This window comes from Mytilus trossulus, chromosome 11 (genome assembly GCF_036588685.1).
Source record: "Mytilus trossulus isolate FHL-02 chromosome 11, PNRI_Mtr1.1.1.hap1, whole genome shotgun sequence".
NCBI classification, from domain to species: domain Eukaryota; kingdom Metazoa; phylum Mollusca; class Bivalvia; order Mytilida; family Mytilidae; genus Mytilus; species Mytilus trossulus.
In genome coordinates, this window is record NC_086383.1 from 46,353,690 (window position 1) to 46,373,550 (window position 19,861).

General features: G+C 33.3%; 1 protein-coding gene across 1 annotated transcript in view; it reads right to left on the reverse strand.

Moving 5' to 3' along the window:
- Positions 1–19,861, reverse strand: part of LOC134691207 (uncharacterized) — a 56,649-nt gene that overhangs the window by 20,192 nt on the left and 16,596 nt on the right. The window contains exons 10-16 of the mRNA XM_063551540.1: positions 19,618–19,703; positions 18,274–18,413; positions 17,063–17,122; positions 15,603–15,764; positions 10,527–10,655; positions 9,310–9,424; positions 1,746–1,889 (exon numbers count right to left, since the gene is read on the reverse strand). Coding sequence (XP_063407610.1) covers positions 1,746–1,889; positions 9,310–9,424; positions 10,527–10,655; positions 15,603–15,764; positions 17,063–17,122; positions 18,274–18,413; positions 19,618–19,703 — 836 coding nt within the window. The remainder of the gene's footprint in view (positions 1–1,745; positions 1,890–9,309; positions 9,425–10,526; positions 10,656–15,602; positions 15,765–17,062; positions 17,123–18,273; positions 18,414–19,617; positions 19,704–19,861) is intronic.

Genomic DNA, 19,861 nt, shown 5'->3' on the forward strand with positions numbered 1-19,861 from the left:
TGTTACCAAGAACATGTATATTGTTAGATAAACTGTTCCCAGCTGTCACTTGTATTGGATTTTGACATTAAAATTGGTGTACAAAATATTTTCTGCTTTTTCCTTCTTTTAAACAGTTTTGGTTTTCAATTCTAGTGTTTATATTTATTTACCATGCATAGCTGTATTTTGCTTCTGGAATCGAATCCGATATTGTAATCTCGCGGCAGCCATTTTGTTAACAATGTTGTTTTTGACAGAAAGTGAGATACAATTTTACTCCGATTTACACATTATTTATCGGCGATTTTCTGTATAAAGCTAGCGGTTAAACAAATTGAACATCGCTTTCATGAATAGGAAGGATGAAAATAAGTTTGAGATTGTTTTTTTAGGAAACTTTGGTAAAAATGTTGGCAAGTTATTTTTTTATTTTCTTTAAAGGTCCGTCGGACGTAGCTAGACTGCAAAAGTTCGACTGCAAAAGTGGAAGGTCACAGACCTCGGACCACTGCTTATTTGAACCCCTGCGTCGAAATTAAAAATATACAAAAATTTCGTCTTCTAATTCAAAATTGTCGCCAACAGCGTGATCAGTTGAACAGTCATTACGTTGTTGACTACAGTATTGACGACAAACAATATTCCTACGAGTTTTGCAATTTGGGAAATCTTTACTACTTGTCTTTAGAGATTTTTGGCGATTGAATATTTTATACATTTGTTCTTTGACATCTTAGCCAAAAGCTCATGGGATAATAAACTACATAAGGATTCCTAATGTGCTCTACTTCCTATGTGCAACTTCAAAACTTTTGGGAAAATCGACAATCATTTAAGGTTTTCTGGTCATATTTTTTGTAATCCAGAATGAAAAGTATGAAAAAACTGTCCAATAAGTTATAAATAATATAGTAGCCAGCTAGATGATAACAATGGCATGTAGTTCAGCATTTCTTGGGTAGCACACAAAGCCAGGGTGCTCACATAAGGCAGCTTAACTGCCTAAAAACCAACAGAACAAACAGCAAAACCCAATCTTAATTATCCTGGATAACACTAATTAGAGAATTTCACTTAAAAATATGACATAAAATTCCTTGAAGAGTAGACAAAAGATATTGCCTATTTCTAAGCAATGATTTGCTTTTACATGGTGTTCTTTGTATTAGTTTATAATTGACCTTGAACAACTGATTTTAATTTCTCTTTAAAAGTGTGTGACAAATAAAGGCAACAGTAGTATACCGCTGTTCAAAACTCATAAATCCATGGATAAAAAACTAAATCAAACAAACCGAACATCAGACAAAATCACACGAGAATAACAAATATTACATCAAAACCAAATACATGAATTTGGGATAGACAAGTACCGTGCCACGTCTTATCGCAATATGAATTTACACTCAATAATAAGAGAAAACAAACGACACAATGTTAAAATGTAATACATGACAAGTGTGTAAATACATACATAACACCATAGACAAAATGACTGATCATCTATTAATGCCAAGCTGACAAAAAAACAGCAAACAATTCTAACAAGTGCAAGAGCTTTTATCAACCTGAAGCTTGGCTTAGCTCCTGACTGTATATCAAATATCATTGACCTAATACTTGTAGTTCTAGGTTAACTGGCATAATCATAAACAAATACATTATTAAAATGCAGTCACCGCTTGAAACAACACGCTTATGTAAAATTCCTGATTTTCTAAGAAAAAGCTGAATCCCTATGACATACTCTAATAACTTCTTACCTATTTGCGAATCCAGTGTGTTAGTTAAATGTCTGTATATAACTCTTAACTCATTCAAATTTGGCGAAATGTAGGTTAACCTTTGCCCTGCTGATGTCAAAAAGGGTTTATGTGCTTTGTTAACATCTGTAGGTTCATACCAAACTGAAAAATAAAAAATGTTTGTATCATGATAGGGTGGTTTTTACCTTGACTACCTATAAGCGTCTTGCACAGTCGGTACGACTTGTGTCAGACAAAATCTTAAACTGGAAACTGCAAAGAGCCTGTATCACTAGTATCTTCTCTGATTTAATAAAAAAAAAAATGGTTAATGATGATGAGAGGTAAGGCATCCAACATCTTTCCAAAGAGAACAATCATTTCATAATTTTGGATCCCAAGTGCTATTAAAATAACTATGTACTTTATTTGGCCTTTTTATTTGTTTGATTCTAGTGACACTGATGAATCTTTTGTAGGTGAAACATTTGTTAACAATTTTAAGCCCAGTTTCTACATTATTCCAACAAGATAAACAATTTATTTTGCATAAGTGTTTTACCCCATGTGGTATTTTAGAGATGAATGCTATGTTTATCAACTTTATATAAATAGTTTATCAGTTCAATAAATTTAAGTTAAGTTGCAAATCTATTCAGGTCTCCTCAGAAATTTTATTTAAAATTTGTGTAGAATTTAGAGAATATTAAGTGTGTCATCCCCTTTAACCCTTAATTTAAACTGTACTTTAAAAAATATTTTAAGATTGAGACTCACAAATCCGACTAAAGACTAAAGTGAACACACAGGCAAAGTAAGAAAATGTAATGCTCTGAATCTAGAATTAGAATCAGGAATAGTGTTTAATTTCTAAATAAACTTTTGAAACTGCAGGATGAAATATAAATTCACAATAGCTTTTCATTCGTATAGCTCTAAGCAATCTAAGTGAAATATAAATAGAATCAATCAATATACATTTTTGGTACAATACTACATGGTGTTATATTGTTTTCATTGAAAGCCTCCACTTACCAGGATATTTTTTGTACAATACTACATGGTGTTATATTGTGTTCATTGAAAGCCTCCACTTACCAGGACATTTTTGGTACAATACTACATGGTGTTATATTGTGTTCATTGAAAGCCTCCACTTACCAGGACATTTTTGGTACAATACTACATGGTGTTATATTGTGTTCATTGAAAGCCTCCACTTACCAGGACATTTTTGGTACAATACTACATGGTGTTATATTGTGTTCATTGAAAGCCTCCACTTACCAGGACATTTTTGGTACAATACTACATGGTGTTATATTGTGTTCATTGAAAGCCTCCACTTACCAGGATATTTTTGGTACAATACTACATGGTGTTATATTGTGTTCATTGAAAGCCTCCACTTACCAGGACATTTTTGGTACAATACTACATGGTGTTATATTGTGTTCATTGAAAGCCTCCACTTACCAGGACATTTTTGGTACAATACTACATGGTGTTACATTGTGTTCATTGAAAGCCTCCACTTACCAGGATATTTTTGGTACAATACTACATGGTGTTATATTGTTTTCATTGAAAGCCTCCACTTACCAGGACATTTTTGGTACAATACTACATGGTGTTATATTGTGTTCAATGAAAGCCTCCACTTACCAGGATATTTTTGGTACAATACTACATGGTGTTATATTGTGTTCATTGAAAGCCTCCACTTACCAGGACATTTTTGGTACAATACTACATGGTGTTATATTGTGTTCATTGAAAGCCTCCACTTACCAAGATATTTTTGGTACAATACTACATGGTGTTATATTGTGTTCATTGAAAGCCTCCACTTACCAGGACATTTTTGGTACAATACCACATGGTGTTATATTGTGTTCATTGAAAGCCTCCACTTACCAGGACATTTTTGGTACAATACTACATGGTGTTATATTGTGTTCATTGAAAGCCTCCACTTACCAGGACATTTTTGGTACAATACTACATGGTGTTATATTGTGTTCATTGAAAGCCTCCACTTACCAGGACATTTTTGGTACAATACTACATGGTGTTATATTGTGTTCATTGAAAGCCTCCACTTACCAGGATATTTTTGGTACAATACTACATGGTGTTATATTGTGTTCATTGAAAGCCTCCACTTACCAGGACATTTTTGGTACAATACTACATGGTGTTATATTGTGTTCATTGAAAGCCTCCACTTACCAGGATATTTTTGGTACAATACTACATGGTGTTATATTGTGTTCATTGAAAGCCTCCACTTACCAGGATATTTTTGGTACAATACTACATGGTGTTATATTGTGTTCATTGAAAGCCTCCACTTACCAGGACATTTTTGGTACAATACTACATGGTGTTATATTGTGTTCATTGAAAGCCTCCACTTACCAGGATATTTTTGGTACAATACTACATGGTGTTATATTGTGTTCATTGAAAGCCTCCACTTACCAGGACATTTTTGGTACAATACTACATGGTGTTATATTGTGTTCATTGAAAGCCTCCACTTACCAGGACATTTTTGGTACAATACTACATGGTGTTATATTGTGTTCATTGAAAGCCTCCACTTACCAGGACATTTTTGGTACAATACTACATGGTGTTATATTGTGTTCATTGAAAGCCTCCACTTACCAGGACATTTTTGGTACAATACTACATGGTGTTATATTGTTTTCATTGAAAGCCTCCACTTACCAGGACATTTTTGGTACAATACTACATGGTGTTATATTGTGTTCATTGAAAGCCTCCACTTACCAGGACATTTTTGGTACAATACCACATGGTGTTATATTGTGTTCATTGAAAGCCTCCACTTACCAGGACATTTTTGGTACAATACCACATGGTGTTATATTGTGTTCATTGAAAGCCTCCACTTACCAGGACATTTTTGGTACAATACTACATGGTGTTATATTGTGTTCAATGAAAGCCTCCACTTACCAGGACATTTTTGGTACAATACTACATGGTGTTATATTGTGTTCATTGAAAGCCTCCACTTACCAGGACATTTTTGGTACAATACTACATGGTGTTATATTGTTTTCATTGAAAGCCTCCACTTACCAGGACATTTTTGGTACAATACTACATGGTGTTATATTGTGTTCATTGAAAGCCTCCACTTACCAGGATATTTTTGGTACAATACTACATGGTGTTATATTGTTTTCATTGAAAGCCTCCACTTACCAGGACATTTTTGGTACAATACTACATGGTGTTATATTGTGTTCATTGAAAGCCTCCACTTACCAGGATATTTTTGGTACAATACTACATGGTGTTATATTGTGTTCATTGAAAGCCTCCACTTACCAGGACATTTTTGGTACAATACTACATGGTGTTATATTGTGTTCATTGAAAGCCTCCACTTACCAGGACATTTTTGGTACAATACCACATGGTGTTATATTGTGTTCATTGAAAGCCTCCACTTACCAGGACATTTTTGGTACAATACTACATGGTGTTATATTGTGTTCATTGAAAGCCTCCACTTACCAGGACATTTTTGGTACAATACTACATGGTGTTATATTGTGTTCATTGAAAGCCTCCACTTACCAGGATATTTTTGGTACAATACTACATGGTGTTATATTGTGTTCATTGAAAGCCTCCACTTACCAAGATATTTTTGGTACAATACTACATGGTGTTATATTGTGTTCATTGAAAGCCTCCACTTACCAGGACATTTTTGGTACAATACTACATGGTGTTATATTGTGTTCATTGAAAGCCTCCACTTACCAGGATATTTTTGGTACAATACTACATGGTGTTATATTGTGTTCATTGAAAGCCTCCACTTACCAGGATATTTTTGGTACAATACTACATGGTGTTATATTGTGTTCATTGAAAGCCTCCACTTACCAGGACATTTTTGGTACAATACTACATGGTGTTATATTGTGTTCATTGAAAGCCTCCACTTACCAGGACATTTTTGGTACAATACTACATGGTGTTATATTGTGTTCATTGAAAGCCTCCACTTACCAGGACATTTTTGGTACAATACTACATGGTGTTATATTGTGTTCATTGAAAGCCTCCACTTACCAGGACATTTTTGGTACAATACTACATGGTGTTATATTGTTTTCATTGAAAGCCTCCACTTACCAGGACATTTTTGGTACAATACTACATGGTGTTATATTGTGTTCATTGAAAGCCTCCACTTACCAGGACATTTTTGGTACAATACCACATGGTGTTATATTGTGTTCATTGAAAGCCTCCACTTACCAGGACATTTTTGGTACAATACTACATGGTGTTATATTGTGTTCATTGAAAGCCTCCATTTACCAGGACATTTTTGGTACAATACTACATGGTGTTACATTGTGTTCATTGAAAGCCTCCACTTACCAGGACATTTTTGGTACAATACTACATGGTGTTATATTGTGTTCATTGAAAGCCTCCACTTACCAGGACATTTTTGGTACAATACCACATGGTGTTATATTGTGTTCATTGAAAGCCTCCACTTACCAGGACATTTTTGGTACAATACCACATGGTGTTATATTGTGTTCATTGAAAGCCTCCACTTACCAGGACATTTTTGGTACAATACTACATGGTGTTATATTGTGTTCAATGAAAGCCTCCACTTACCAGGACATTTTTGGTACAATACTACATGGTGTTATATTGTTTTCATTGAAAGCCTCCACTTACCAGGACATTTTTGGTACAATACTACATGGTGTTATATTGTTTTCATTGAAAGCCTCCACTTACCAGGACATTTTTGGTACAATACTACATGGTGTTATATTGTGTTCATTGAAAGCCTCCACTTACCAGGATATTTTTGGTACAATACTACATGGTGTTATATTGTTTTCATTGAAAGCCTCCACTTACCAGGACATTTTTGGTACAATACTACATGGTGTTATATTGTGTTCATTGAAAGCCTCCACTTACCAGGATATTTTTGGTACAATACTACATGGTGTTATATTGTGTTCATTGAAAGCCTCCACTTACCAGGACATTTTTGGTACAATACTACATGGTGTTATATTGTGTTCATTGAAAGCCTCCACTTACCAGGACATTTTTGGTACAATACCACATGGTGTTATATTGTGTTCATTGAAAGCCTCCACTTACCAGGACATTTTTGGTACAATACTACATGGTGTTATATTGTGTTCATTGAAAGCCTCCACTTACCAGGACATTTTTGGTACAATACTACATGGTGTTATATTGTGTTCATTGAAAGCCTCCACTTACCAGGATATTTTTGGTACAATACTACATGGTGTTATATTGTGTTCATTGAAAGCCTCCACTTACCAGGATATTTTTGGTACAATACTACATGGTGTTATATTGTGTTCATTGAAAGCCTCCACTTACCAGGATATTTTTGGTACAATACTACATGGTGTTATATTGTGTTCATTGAAAGCCTCCACTTACCAGGATATTTTTGGTACAATACTACATGGTGTTATATTGTGTTCATTGAAAGCCTCCACTTACCAGGATATTTTTGGTACAATACTACATGGTGTTATATTGTGTTCATTGAAAGCCTCCACTTACCAGGACATTTTTGGTACAATACTACATGGTGTTATATTGTTTTCATTGAAAGCCTCCACTTACCAGGACATTTTTGGTACAATACTACATGGTGTTATATTGTGTTCATTGAAAGCCTCCACTTACCAGGATATTTTTGGTACAATACTACATGGTGTTATATTGTGTTCATTGAAAGCCTCCACTTACCAGGACATTTTTGGTACAATACTACATGGTGTTATATTGTGTTCATTGAAAGCCTCCACTTACCAGGACATTTTTGGTACAATACCACATGGTGTTATATTGTGTTCATTGAAAGCCTCCACTTACCAGGACATTTTTGGTACAATACTACATGGTGTTATATTGTGTTCATTGAAAGCCTCCACTTACCAGGACATTTTTGGTACAATACTACATGGTGTTATATTGTGTTCATTGAAAGCCTCCACTTACCAGGACATTTTTGGTACAATACTACATGGTGTTATATTGTTTTCATTGAAAGCCTCCACTTACCAGGACATTTTTGGTACAATACCACATGGTGTTATATTGTGTTCATTGAAAGCCTCCACTTACCAGGACATTTTTGGTACAATACCACATGGTGTTATATTGTGTTCATTGAAAGCCTCCACTTACCAGGACATTTTTGGTATAATTCCACCTTATGTAATAATGCTGTATTTTGATTGGATGAGAAACATGGTATTTTTCACCAATTTCTATATATTGAGATTTTCTTTTCTCTGCCGGGGTATTTGCCATTAGGGAATTCCATGTGCCGGGGTATTTGCTAGCAAATACCATGGCAGATGGGAACTACCCTAGCAAATACCATGGCAGATGGGGAATACCATGTCTAAAAATAGCTCAATGAATTATTTTTATTCTAATATGACAAATTCATGGTCATTCTAAATATATGGTTCCATATGAAATATTTAGAATAAAAATGCATCATTAATGAATTTGGACCAGATGACGTGAAAATTCCGGGAATGACGTCATAAATAAAACTCAACGGTACGAATTGTCAACCAGTCACATAAAACTGGAACCCACTTGTATTACGTTTCACTGAAACTGATGAACAAAGTTTAGTAGTCAGCCAGAGAACCAGCTTATTATCATAAAAAGGGAGATATGTATACATTCAGTGACTTTACATTAAAAAATGAAAAAAAATGATTATACGGTCAATGCAATTTGACTGCGCAAATACAACAGCTGCAGTGTATACAAAAATTATACATTCAAGTAGAAATTTCGTATGATACCTGATTATAATAAACTTTCTGAGGTGGAACATTCGGTGGAATTAAACAATTATATCATGCTTACAAGGGGTATTTGCCAAAAATACCGGTTTCGAGGTAATCAAATTTCCCTCGCCTAACGGCTCTGGAAATTTGTACCTCTCAACCGGTATTTTTGGCAAATACCCCTTGTAAGCATGATATATTTGTATACAATACTACATGGTGTTATATTGTGTTCATTGAAAGCCTCCACTTACCAGGACATTTTTGGTACAATACTACATGGTGTTATATTGTGTTCATTGAAAGCCTCCACTTACCAGGATATTTTTGGTACAATACTACATGGTGTTATATTGTGTTCATTGAAAGCCTCCACTTACCAGGACATTTTTGGTACAATACTACATGGTGTTATATTGTGTTCATTGAAAGCCTCCACTTACCAGGACATTTTTGGTACAATACTACATGGTGTTATATTGTGTTCATTGAAAGCCTCCACTTACCAGGATATTTTTGGTACAATACTACATGGTGTTATATTGTTTTCATTGAAAGCCTCCACTTACCAGGACATTTTTGGTACAATACTACATGGTGTTATATTGTGTTCATTGAAAGCCTCCACTTACCAGGACATTTTTGGTACAATACTACATGGTGTTATATTGTGTTCATTGAAAGCCTCCACTTACCAGGAACATGGTTCTTATGACAAACTTGACAAACATATTCTATTGAATCAGTTGATATATTTCCATCTAATACAACCATTGGTGCTAAGGCTAAGTTCTTCTCAAAACCACTAATCTATTAAAATATATATAATGGTATGATATGATATGATCAGTTTTTCTCCTACACTGGTATCACACCACATTTCAAACTGTGGAGACTTAAGAGCCTGGTTTATGTCATCAAAACAATGTCTTATAAATGGAAATATTTGAATTTAAAAAAAAACTAATTAACTCTGAAACTGCAGTCACAGTCAAATGGAATTTGTTTGATAAAAATATTCACTAACCTGGTATTTAATTTGCATAGTATAAATCAATGTGTTTAACCTATGATAGACCTACTTCAAATGCCTTTTTAACCTGACTACTTGTGGTCATAAGGTTAGGGTTATATTTCATATATGAAATGGATATGTTATAGTCTAGAATATAAATCCACTTATCTTTTACCAGTTGTGGTAAACATGTAATGTATACTTGCTGAAGAAAATGTCTGTATCTTAATAACTTAATCGCATCTACAACCATTTCTAGTGCAATTGTAAATGTTGTGTAATTCATTTTTTGTTAATTGGAATAATGTGACTAGGAGATTAATGATAAGAACTGCTGGTAGACTGATATCTGTATGAAGCCTTTCCTAAAATCACAACTATTTGGTTCATTCTTCAAAAATCACAATAATTTCTGAATTTAAAGTATGTAATTTTTTTATATTAGTGTTGTCAATGGTTAATAGGCAAATTGAAACAATTCACATAATTTTCTGAGATATCAAGAGAAAATGGAAGAATCATCGGTTTCAGACATTTTCAATTAGATGAGATCAGAAAGGTTTATTATCTTACAATCTGAAGTTATTACAACTGACACCATAGCAGGTACAGTGTAACTTTGCCAGGAATCCTCACAAACAAGCCTTATAATGCCAAAGGACTAAATTTAATTCATTGTATTATAAAAACGTACTATTGTAGGGTACTATAGATAAGGCCTTAAAACATCAACTTAAAACTATCGGTTTACTGGTTAATCAGTTGAACAATTATCTGAGTAACCAGTTAGGTAAAACTGTCAATTTGACAATCATATTCATACTCCCCCTTCTTGTATATTTTGCCCTACATTAAACAATCACCTTCTTTAAACTGAATACAGATACAGATACTCACATATTCAGGAGTAATTTGTTTGTGGACATTCATATCTCCTATTCCAAACATCAGTTCACCATTGCTACTTAAAACAGCACAGTAAGTGGCAGTGTTGAACTTGTCAAGAGAGGTCACTCCTGATAGATCCTAAAATGGGGGAAAAAATGTTACAATTATAATAGAGTGCACACGCTGAAATGTCTCCCTTGCTTTACAGATCATGATTTATCTTTATGCTGATCAAGGATTTACTACATAATATATATAATGTACATACAACCTTAGTATAATCAATGCTCAATGAAAAAGCCCTGTAGGTCAGATGAACACTGCCAGACAGTTGTTTATTCCTTAAAATCTTTAGCTAACTACAGCAGACCTATTGCTTATAGTGTCTGTGAAATGTTCGTAATCATGAAACCTTAATATAGATTACTGAGCTTAAGGCAGACTTGTTCAACTATTAAAGAATCATTTCATTCCGAAAATTTAAATATTGGTGACCTAGCTATTGCTAATAGAATCTGAGAAAATGATACTAATCACAAGGAGAGCTTTCTGAATAAATGTAGTACATCTTCAAAATATTATAATTTTGTTCACTTGCAAGTGGAATTTAACAGTAATATGTTCGAATGAGATACATACTTTTTAAGGAGTAGGTGCCATGATATAGCTAAGTGTTCTCAAAATGGTGTTAAACTAACAATCAATAATACATATAGATTCTACCAATGCATCAAGTGTAATACCATATTTATCCACTCGAGACAGTTAAAATTTAAAAGGTGAGGCTTGCCAAGGCGTTTTAAGTATTTAAAATTTAACTGTCGGGAGTGGATAAATATAGCATTACACAACATTTGGTGATGGAATCTGTTTCTCTAATGATTTTCTAACAATATTCAGGCAAATGTTTTCCTTCTTTTCGAATGATCTGCAAAAAGATGTGTTCTTTCTGTGTGACGTCATCAGGCACGGTTGCCTTTTTTCATGCCGTCACAATAGGAAATGCAAATGAAAGCAAGAAAATTCAATGTCATAGTCGGATTTTAACCAATAAAGTACAAAGAAACCACACGTTGAATAATTTTTTTTATACAATGGGTGCAGAAAGGGATAAATTGACAGAGAATTAGAGAAATAAGGTTAGCTTACCATGTGTTTACAATAATCATCAAATACTGTTCTGTTAGCATCATTACCAGTGGCTGATATAAACAGTGGATTGGTATCTAACTTACCATGTGTTTACAATAATCATCAAATACTGTTCTGTTAGCATCATTACCAGTGGCTGATATAAACAGTGGATTGGCATCTAACTTACCATGTGTTTACAATAATCATCAAATACTGTTCTGTAAGCATCATTACCAGTGGCTGATATAAACAGTGGATTGGCATCTAACTTACCATGTGTTTACAATAATCATCAAATACTGTTCTGTTAGCATCATTACCAGTGGCTGATATAAACAGTGGATTGGCATCTAACTTACCATGTGTTTACAATAATCATCAAATACTGTTCTGTAAGCATCATTACCAGTGGCTGATATAAACAGTGGATTGGCATCTAACTTACCATGTGTTTACAATAATCATCAAATACTGTTCTGTAAGCATCATTACCAGTGGCTGATATTAACAGTGGATTGGTATCTAACTTACCATGTGTTTACAATAATCATCAAATACTGTTCTGTTGGCATCATTACCAGTGGCTGATATTAACAGTGGATTGGTATCTAACTTACCATGTGTTTACAATAATCATCAAATACTGTTCTGTTAGCATCATTACCAGTGGCTGATATAAACAGTGGATTGGCATCTAACTTACCATGTGTTTACAATAATCATCAAATACTGTTCTGTTAGCATCATTACCAGTGGCTGATATAAACAGTGGATTGGTATCTAACTTACCATGTGTTTACAATAATCATCAAATACTGTTCTGTTAGCATCATTACCAGTGGCTGATATAAACAGTGGATTGGCATCTAACTTACCATGTGTTTACAATAATCATCAAATACTGTTCTGTAAGCATCATTACCAGTGGCTGATATAAACAGTGGATTGGCATCTAACTTACCATGTGTTTACAATAATCATCAAATACTGTTCTGTTAGCATCATTACCAGTGGCTGATATAAACAGTGGATTGGCATCTAACTTACCATGTGTTTACAATAATCATCAAATACTGTTCTGTAAGCATCATTACCAGTGGCTGATATAAACAGTGGATTGGCATCTAACTTACCATGTGTTTACAATAATCATCAAATACTGTTCTGTAAGCATCATTACCAGTGGCTGATATTAACAGTGGATTGGTATCTAACTTACCATGTGTTTACAATAATCATCAAATACTGTTCTGTTGGCATCATTACCAGTGGCTGATATTAACAGTGGATTGGTATCTAACTTACCATGTGTTTACAATAATCATCAAATACTGTTCTGTTAGCATCATTACCAGTGGCTGATATAAACAGTGGATTGGTATCTAACTTACCATGTGTTTACAATAATCATCAAATACTGTTCTGTTAGCATCATTACCAGTGGCTGATATAAACAGTGGATTGGCATCTAACTTACCATGTGTTTACAATAATCATCAAATACTGTTCTGTAAGCATCATTACCAGTGGCTGATATAAACAGTGGATTGGCATCTAACTTACCATGTGTTTACAATAATCATCAAATACTGTTCTGTTAGCATCATTACCAGTGGCTGATATAAACAGTGGATTGGCATCTAACTTACCATGTGTTTACAATAATCATCAAATACTGTTCTGTAAGCATCATTACCAGTGGCTGATATAAACAGTGGATTGGCATCTAACTTACCATGTGTTTACAATAATCATCAAATACTGTTCTGTAAGCATCATTACCAGTGGCTGATATTAACAGTGGATTGGTATCTAACTTACCATGTGTTTACAATAATCATCAAATACTGTTCTGTTGGCATCATTACCAGTGGCTGATATTAACAGTGGATTGGTATCTAACTTACCATGTGTTTACAATAATCATCAAATACTGTTCTGTTAGCATCATTACCAGTGGCTGATATAAACAGTGGATTGGCATCTAACTTACCATGTGTTTACAATAATCATCAAATACTGTTCTGTTAGCATCATTACCAGTGGCTGATATAAACAGTGGATTGGCATCTAACTTACCATGTGTTTACAATAATCATCAAATACTGTTCTGTTAGCATCATTACCAGTGGCTGATATAAACAGTGGATTGGCATCTAACTTACCATGTGTTTACAATAATCATCAAATACTGTTCTGTTGGCATCATTACCAGTGGCTGATATTAACAGTGGATTGGTATCTAACTTACCATGTGTTTACAATAATCATCAAATACTGTTCTGTTAGCATCATTACCAGTGGCTGATATAAACAGTGGATTGGCATCTAACTTACCATGTGTTTACAATAATCATCAAATACTGTTCTGTTAGCATCATTACCAGTGGCTGATATAAACAGTGGATTGGTATCTAACTTACCATGTGTTTACAATAATCATCAAATACTGTTCTGTTAGCATCATTACCAGTGGCTGATATGAACAGTGGATTGGCATCTAACTTACCATGTGTTTACAATAATCATCAAATACTGTTCTGTTAGCATCATTACCAGTGGCTGATATAAACAGTGGATTGGCATCTAACTTACCATGTGTTTACAATAATCATCAAATACTGTTCTGTTAGCATCATTACCAGTGGCTGATATAAACAGTGGATTGGCATCTAACTTACCATGTGTTTACAATAATCATCAAATACTGTTCTGTTAGCATCATTACCAGTGGCTGATATGAACAGTGGATTGGCATCTAACTTACCATGTGTTTACAATAATCATCAAATACTGTTCTGTTAGCATCATTACCAGTGGCTGATATAAACAGTGGATTGGCATCTTACTTACCATGTGTTTACAATAATCATCAAATACTGTTCTGCATCATTACCAGTGGCTGATATGAACAGTGGATTGGCATCTAACTTACCATGTGTTTACAATAATCATCAAATACTGTTCTGTTAGCATCATTACCAGTGGCTGATATAAACAGTGGATTGGCATCTTACTTACCATGTGTTTACAATAATCATCAAATACTGTTCTGCATCATTACCAGTGGCTGATATAAACAGTGGATTGGCATCTTACTTACCATGTGTTTACAATAATCATCAAATACTGTTCTGCATCATTACCAGTGGCTGATATGAACAGTGGATTGGTATCTAACTTACCATGTGTTTACAATAATCATCAAATACTGTTCTGTTAGCATCATTACCAGTGGCTGATATAAACAGTGGATTGGCATCTAACTTACCATGTGTTTACAATAATCATCAAATACTGTTCTGTTAGCATCATTACCAGTGGCTGATATAAACAGTGGATTGGCATCTAACTTACCATGTGTTTACAATAATCATCAAATACTGTTCTGTTAGCATCATTACCAGTGGCTGATATGAACAGTGGATTGGCATCTAACTTACCATGTGTTTACAATAATCATCAAATACTGTTCTGTTAGCATCATTACCAGTGGCTGATATAAACAGTGGATTGGCATCTTACTTACCATGTGTTTACAATAATCATCAAATACTGTTCTGCATCATTACCAGTGGCTGATATGAACAGTGGATTGGCATCTAACTTACCATGTGTTTACAATAATCATCAAATACTGTTCTGTTAGCATCATTACCAGTGGCTGATATAAACAGTGGATTGGCATCTTACTTACCATGTGTTTACAATAATCATCAAATACTGTTCTGCATCATTACCAGTGGCTGATATAAACAGTGGATTGGCATCTTACTTACCATGTGTTTACAATAATCATCAAATACTGTTCTGTTAGCATCATTACCAGTGGCTGATATAAACAGTGGATTGGCATCTAACTCACCATGTGTTTACAATAATCATCAAATACTGTTCTGTTAGCATCATTACCAGTGGCTGATATAAACAGTGGATTGGTATCTAACTCACCATGTGTTTACAATAATCATCAAATACTGTTCTGTTGGCATCATTACCAGTGGCTGATATAAACAGAGGATTGGTATCTAATCTACTGAGACAGTCAGCTAAGTTCCTGCCAACCCCTCCAAACGATTGTCTCACATTCCCAGGATAAGTAGCTCCATTCATCTGATTAAAAAATAATAAACAATAAAAATAAAAGATCTTCAATTAATTTAAAATATGGATCTATAATTACTTATTAAAGACATATTATTGCCAATTCAAGAAATCCTGGAGTTTGGTCATATGTTTTTTTTTTTAAATAGATCCTGGAAACACTTAATTATGTCTTGAATGACTCAATTTATCATTGATCTGGACCACCAAAACCTTCACTTTTGTTGTTTAAACAAATGTTCTATCCATTATCCTTACATTATAACCCACATTTTTTAGTGAAGTATCTGATTATGTTACATATTTACCTGTATATTCTGTGATGACATTTTTGTTCTATTTACCTGTATATTATGTGATGATATTTTTGTTTAATTTACCTGTATATTCTGTGATGAAGTTTTTGTTCTATTTACCTGTATATTCTGTGATGAAGTTTTTGTTCTATTTACCAGTTTATTCTGTGATGACATTTTTGTTTTATTTACCTGTATATTCTGTGATGAAGTTTTTGTTCTATTTACCTGTATAATCTGTGATGAAATTTTTGTTTTATTTACCTGTATATTCTGTGATGAAGTTTTTGTTCTATTTACCTGTATAATCTGTGATGAAATTTTTGTTTTATTTACCTGTATATTCTGTGATGACATTTTTGTTTAATTTACCTGTATTCTGTGATGAAGGTTTTGTTCTATTTACCTGTATATTTTGTGATGACATTTTTGTTCTATTTACCTGTATATTCTGTGATGAAGTTGTTGTTCTATTTACCTGTATATTCTGTGATGACATTTTTGTTCTATTTACCTGTATATTCTGTGATGAAATTTTTGATCTATTTACCTGTATATTCTGTGATGACATTTTTGTTCTATTTACCTGTATATTCTGTGATGACATTTTTATTCTATTTACCTGTATATTTGATGACATTTTTGTTCTATTTACCTGTATATTCTGTGATGAAGTTTTTGTTCTATTTACCTGTATATTCTGTGATCACATTTTTGTTCTATTTACCTGTATATTCTGTGATGAAGGTTTTGTTCTATTTACCTGTATATTCTGTGATGACATTTTTGTTCTATTTACCTGTATATTCTGTGATGACATTTTTGTTCTATTTACCTGTATATTCTGTGATGAAGTTTTGTTCTATTTACCTGTATATTCTGTGATGAAGTTTGGTTCTATTTACCTGTATATTCTGTGATGAAGTTTGGTTCTATTTATCTGTATATTCTGTGATGAAGTTTTGTTCTATTTACCTGTATATTCTGTGATGAAGTTTTTGTTCTATTTACCTGTATATTCTGTGATGACATTTTTGCATAAAAGTCAACTATAGATCCTCCAATGACAACCTAAAACAGGAAAACCACACATTTTAAATTCTAACTACCGGTATACCAATTTCTTCTACAACAATTTGAGGCAGGTGCTACATCATGGAAATACAGTCAAAATTTCGTTGCATGATAAACTCAGGTGAAAACCAGGTGCTATGCCAAGATCTAACAAAAACAATATTGTGCAATTAGAGATCATAAAAACCTAGTTTTCCCCCTTTTTTGGCCCTTTTGCCCCCAATTCCAAAATATTTTAAGCAATAACCCACCAGAGTCAATACTAACCATCCCTTCATGGTGTAGAAACTTGTGATATAATTTCAGAAAGATCCGTACCCTTAAACACAAGTTATTGTTTGAAACTACAAAAATGCTGATTTTGGGCCCAATTTTTGGCCCCTTATTCCTAACCTATTGGGACCATAACCCCCAAAATCAATCCAAACCTTTCTTTAGTCGTATTTAACTTTCTGGTAAAAATTTATAAAGATCCATTCAATAAAACAAAACTTATTGTCAGGAAACTAAATGCGTCTTCCGAAGACGGCATGATACCATTAAATTATACAACGCAAAATTTTGTTTGCAGTCGTATAAAAAGTGTTTCATGGGTAAAGTTCGTTGAGAATATATAATTTTTTAAAAGTTTTATTATTGAGATAATACAGTGGTTAATTAATCTCAATCCTTGTGAAGATCTTTGCTTGATTTTCTCAAGTATAAGTTATTGATTGCGGGTATGTTCAATAATGAATGACAATTGATGACCTAGTTTGAATTTTTTGAAATACTAAGGCTTTTCTACCTCAGGCGTAGATTACCTTAGCTGAATTTGGCAAAACTTTTAGGAATTTTGGTCTTCAATGCTCTTCAACTTCATACTTTTTTTGGAATCGAGCGTCACTGATGAGTCTTTTGTAGACGAAACACGCGTCTAGTGTATATACAAAATTTAGTCCTGGTATCTATGATGAATTTATTTACCAGGAAAGAATAAAGTCAAGCCAAGAAACAACTCAAGAAATAAATGTTTATAAAGATATACAGAAACTATAATGTTTGTTTCTTCATAATCTTAAAAAAAAAGTTTGTATTTTCAAATAAAATAAATATACAACAAAATCAAACTTGAGGTTTCGTTATACAAAAATCTGCACACTACTTACAATCCTGCTGTCGCCTGTCTCATTTGACTGAGGTCTGTGTCTGGAGGTAGATATATCAACTGGTTTGTAGTTTCTTATATCACTTAGTTTCCTTGCTATCTGACACCCTACTATGGCATTATTTTTCACCAATGCAATATCATAGCTGGTTAAGGGAAACACTGAATACCCTTTTGTTACCCTTTCTTACAGTCTTACATTAATAAATGTTATAAAAAATTTAGAACATCATTGAGAAATTCTAAATTAAAAAGGTTTAACCTTTGAATAATTAGTGATATAAAGCTTGTTTAGTTTGGATCTAGGACAACAGAAAAAAAGATACTGTATTTCTGCAGATACTTTTTTTTCTAACATGTCTAATAAGTACTTTCTGGCTGCCTTCCATGTAGTTTAATTTTAGTGATTTTCTATTTTTTTCCCCAAATATATACATAAATTTAATCAAGAAAGTGTCAATATAGTACACAGATGCCCCACTCCTACTATATATCAAAACTCCAATTTGGCATTAACATTAGACAGATCAGATCATTGAGAACATGTGTACAAGTTGATTGGACTTTAATTTAATCAAAAACTATCTTGACCAAGAACTTTAACCTAAAAGGAGACTGATGGACCAACAGACAGACCAAGGGACAGCACAACTAATGAAGGGAAAAAACTATTGAAACAGACTTAAAACATAATGCCCCTAGGTGGGGCATAAAAATAGAAGACCCAAATTTTAAACATTTGAGAGTATTTATATTCCCAATATGTCCTTCTCTTCAATCATATTATAGCACACATGCATACAATTTAAAAACATGCATTTTCTTCATCTGAACTTCATGTTTAAAATATAAAAATTAAAGAAAATATTTTCAAAAGCTTAGATCATGTGAAGCAATTCTGTAAAGAGTAACTGTAAACAAAGAAGACATTTATTATGAAATATACTCTATTGTTAATAATTACAATATGTGTCCTTGAACTTCAAAGACATAACCTTAAGTCAATATAACAACCTTTTTTTGTTTTTTGATTTTAAGGTCTCATTGAAAAATACACAATCAGACTTATATAATGCTATTAAAGGCAAAAACACAAAACAGTAAGAGATACCAGGTTTACAATTTTGTGTGTCAGACACATGTTTTGTCTACACATGACTCAATATAATGCTAGGAATTATTGTGTGCAAAAGTTATGATAGGTGTAACAAAACATGAAACTACAGTTTTACATGCACATTTTGAAAAAAAATATCTGCTAAAACCGATTTCAATTAATTACAAATAAAATCAATTGATTATAATGTCCTACATAACCAACAAACTGTACAGTGATAAAGGATACTGGCTGTCAAAGATGATCCTTGTGTCATCTCATTTACTCTCTGTAACACAAATGGTGTTACTTCCTTTCCAATAATATTCTGCTTCCTACAATAATATAATAAATTATTTAGTAAATATGGAAAGTACAGAACGGCACATCTAAACATAGACTCCTGTTTCTTCATGTTTGTATTAGCAATCTATAGAAAAAATATTTTGTTTTTACAATTATATTTCTTCACCATTTGGTCTTAGATAATCTC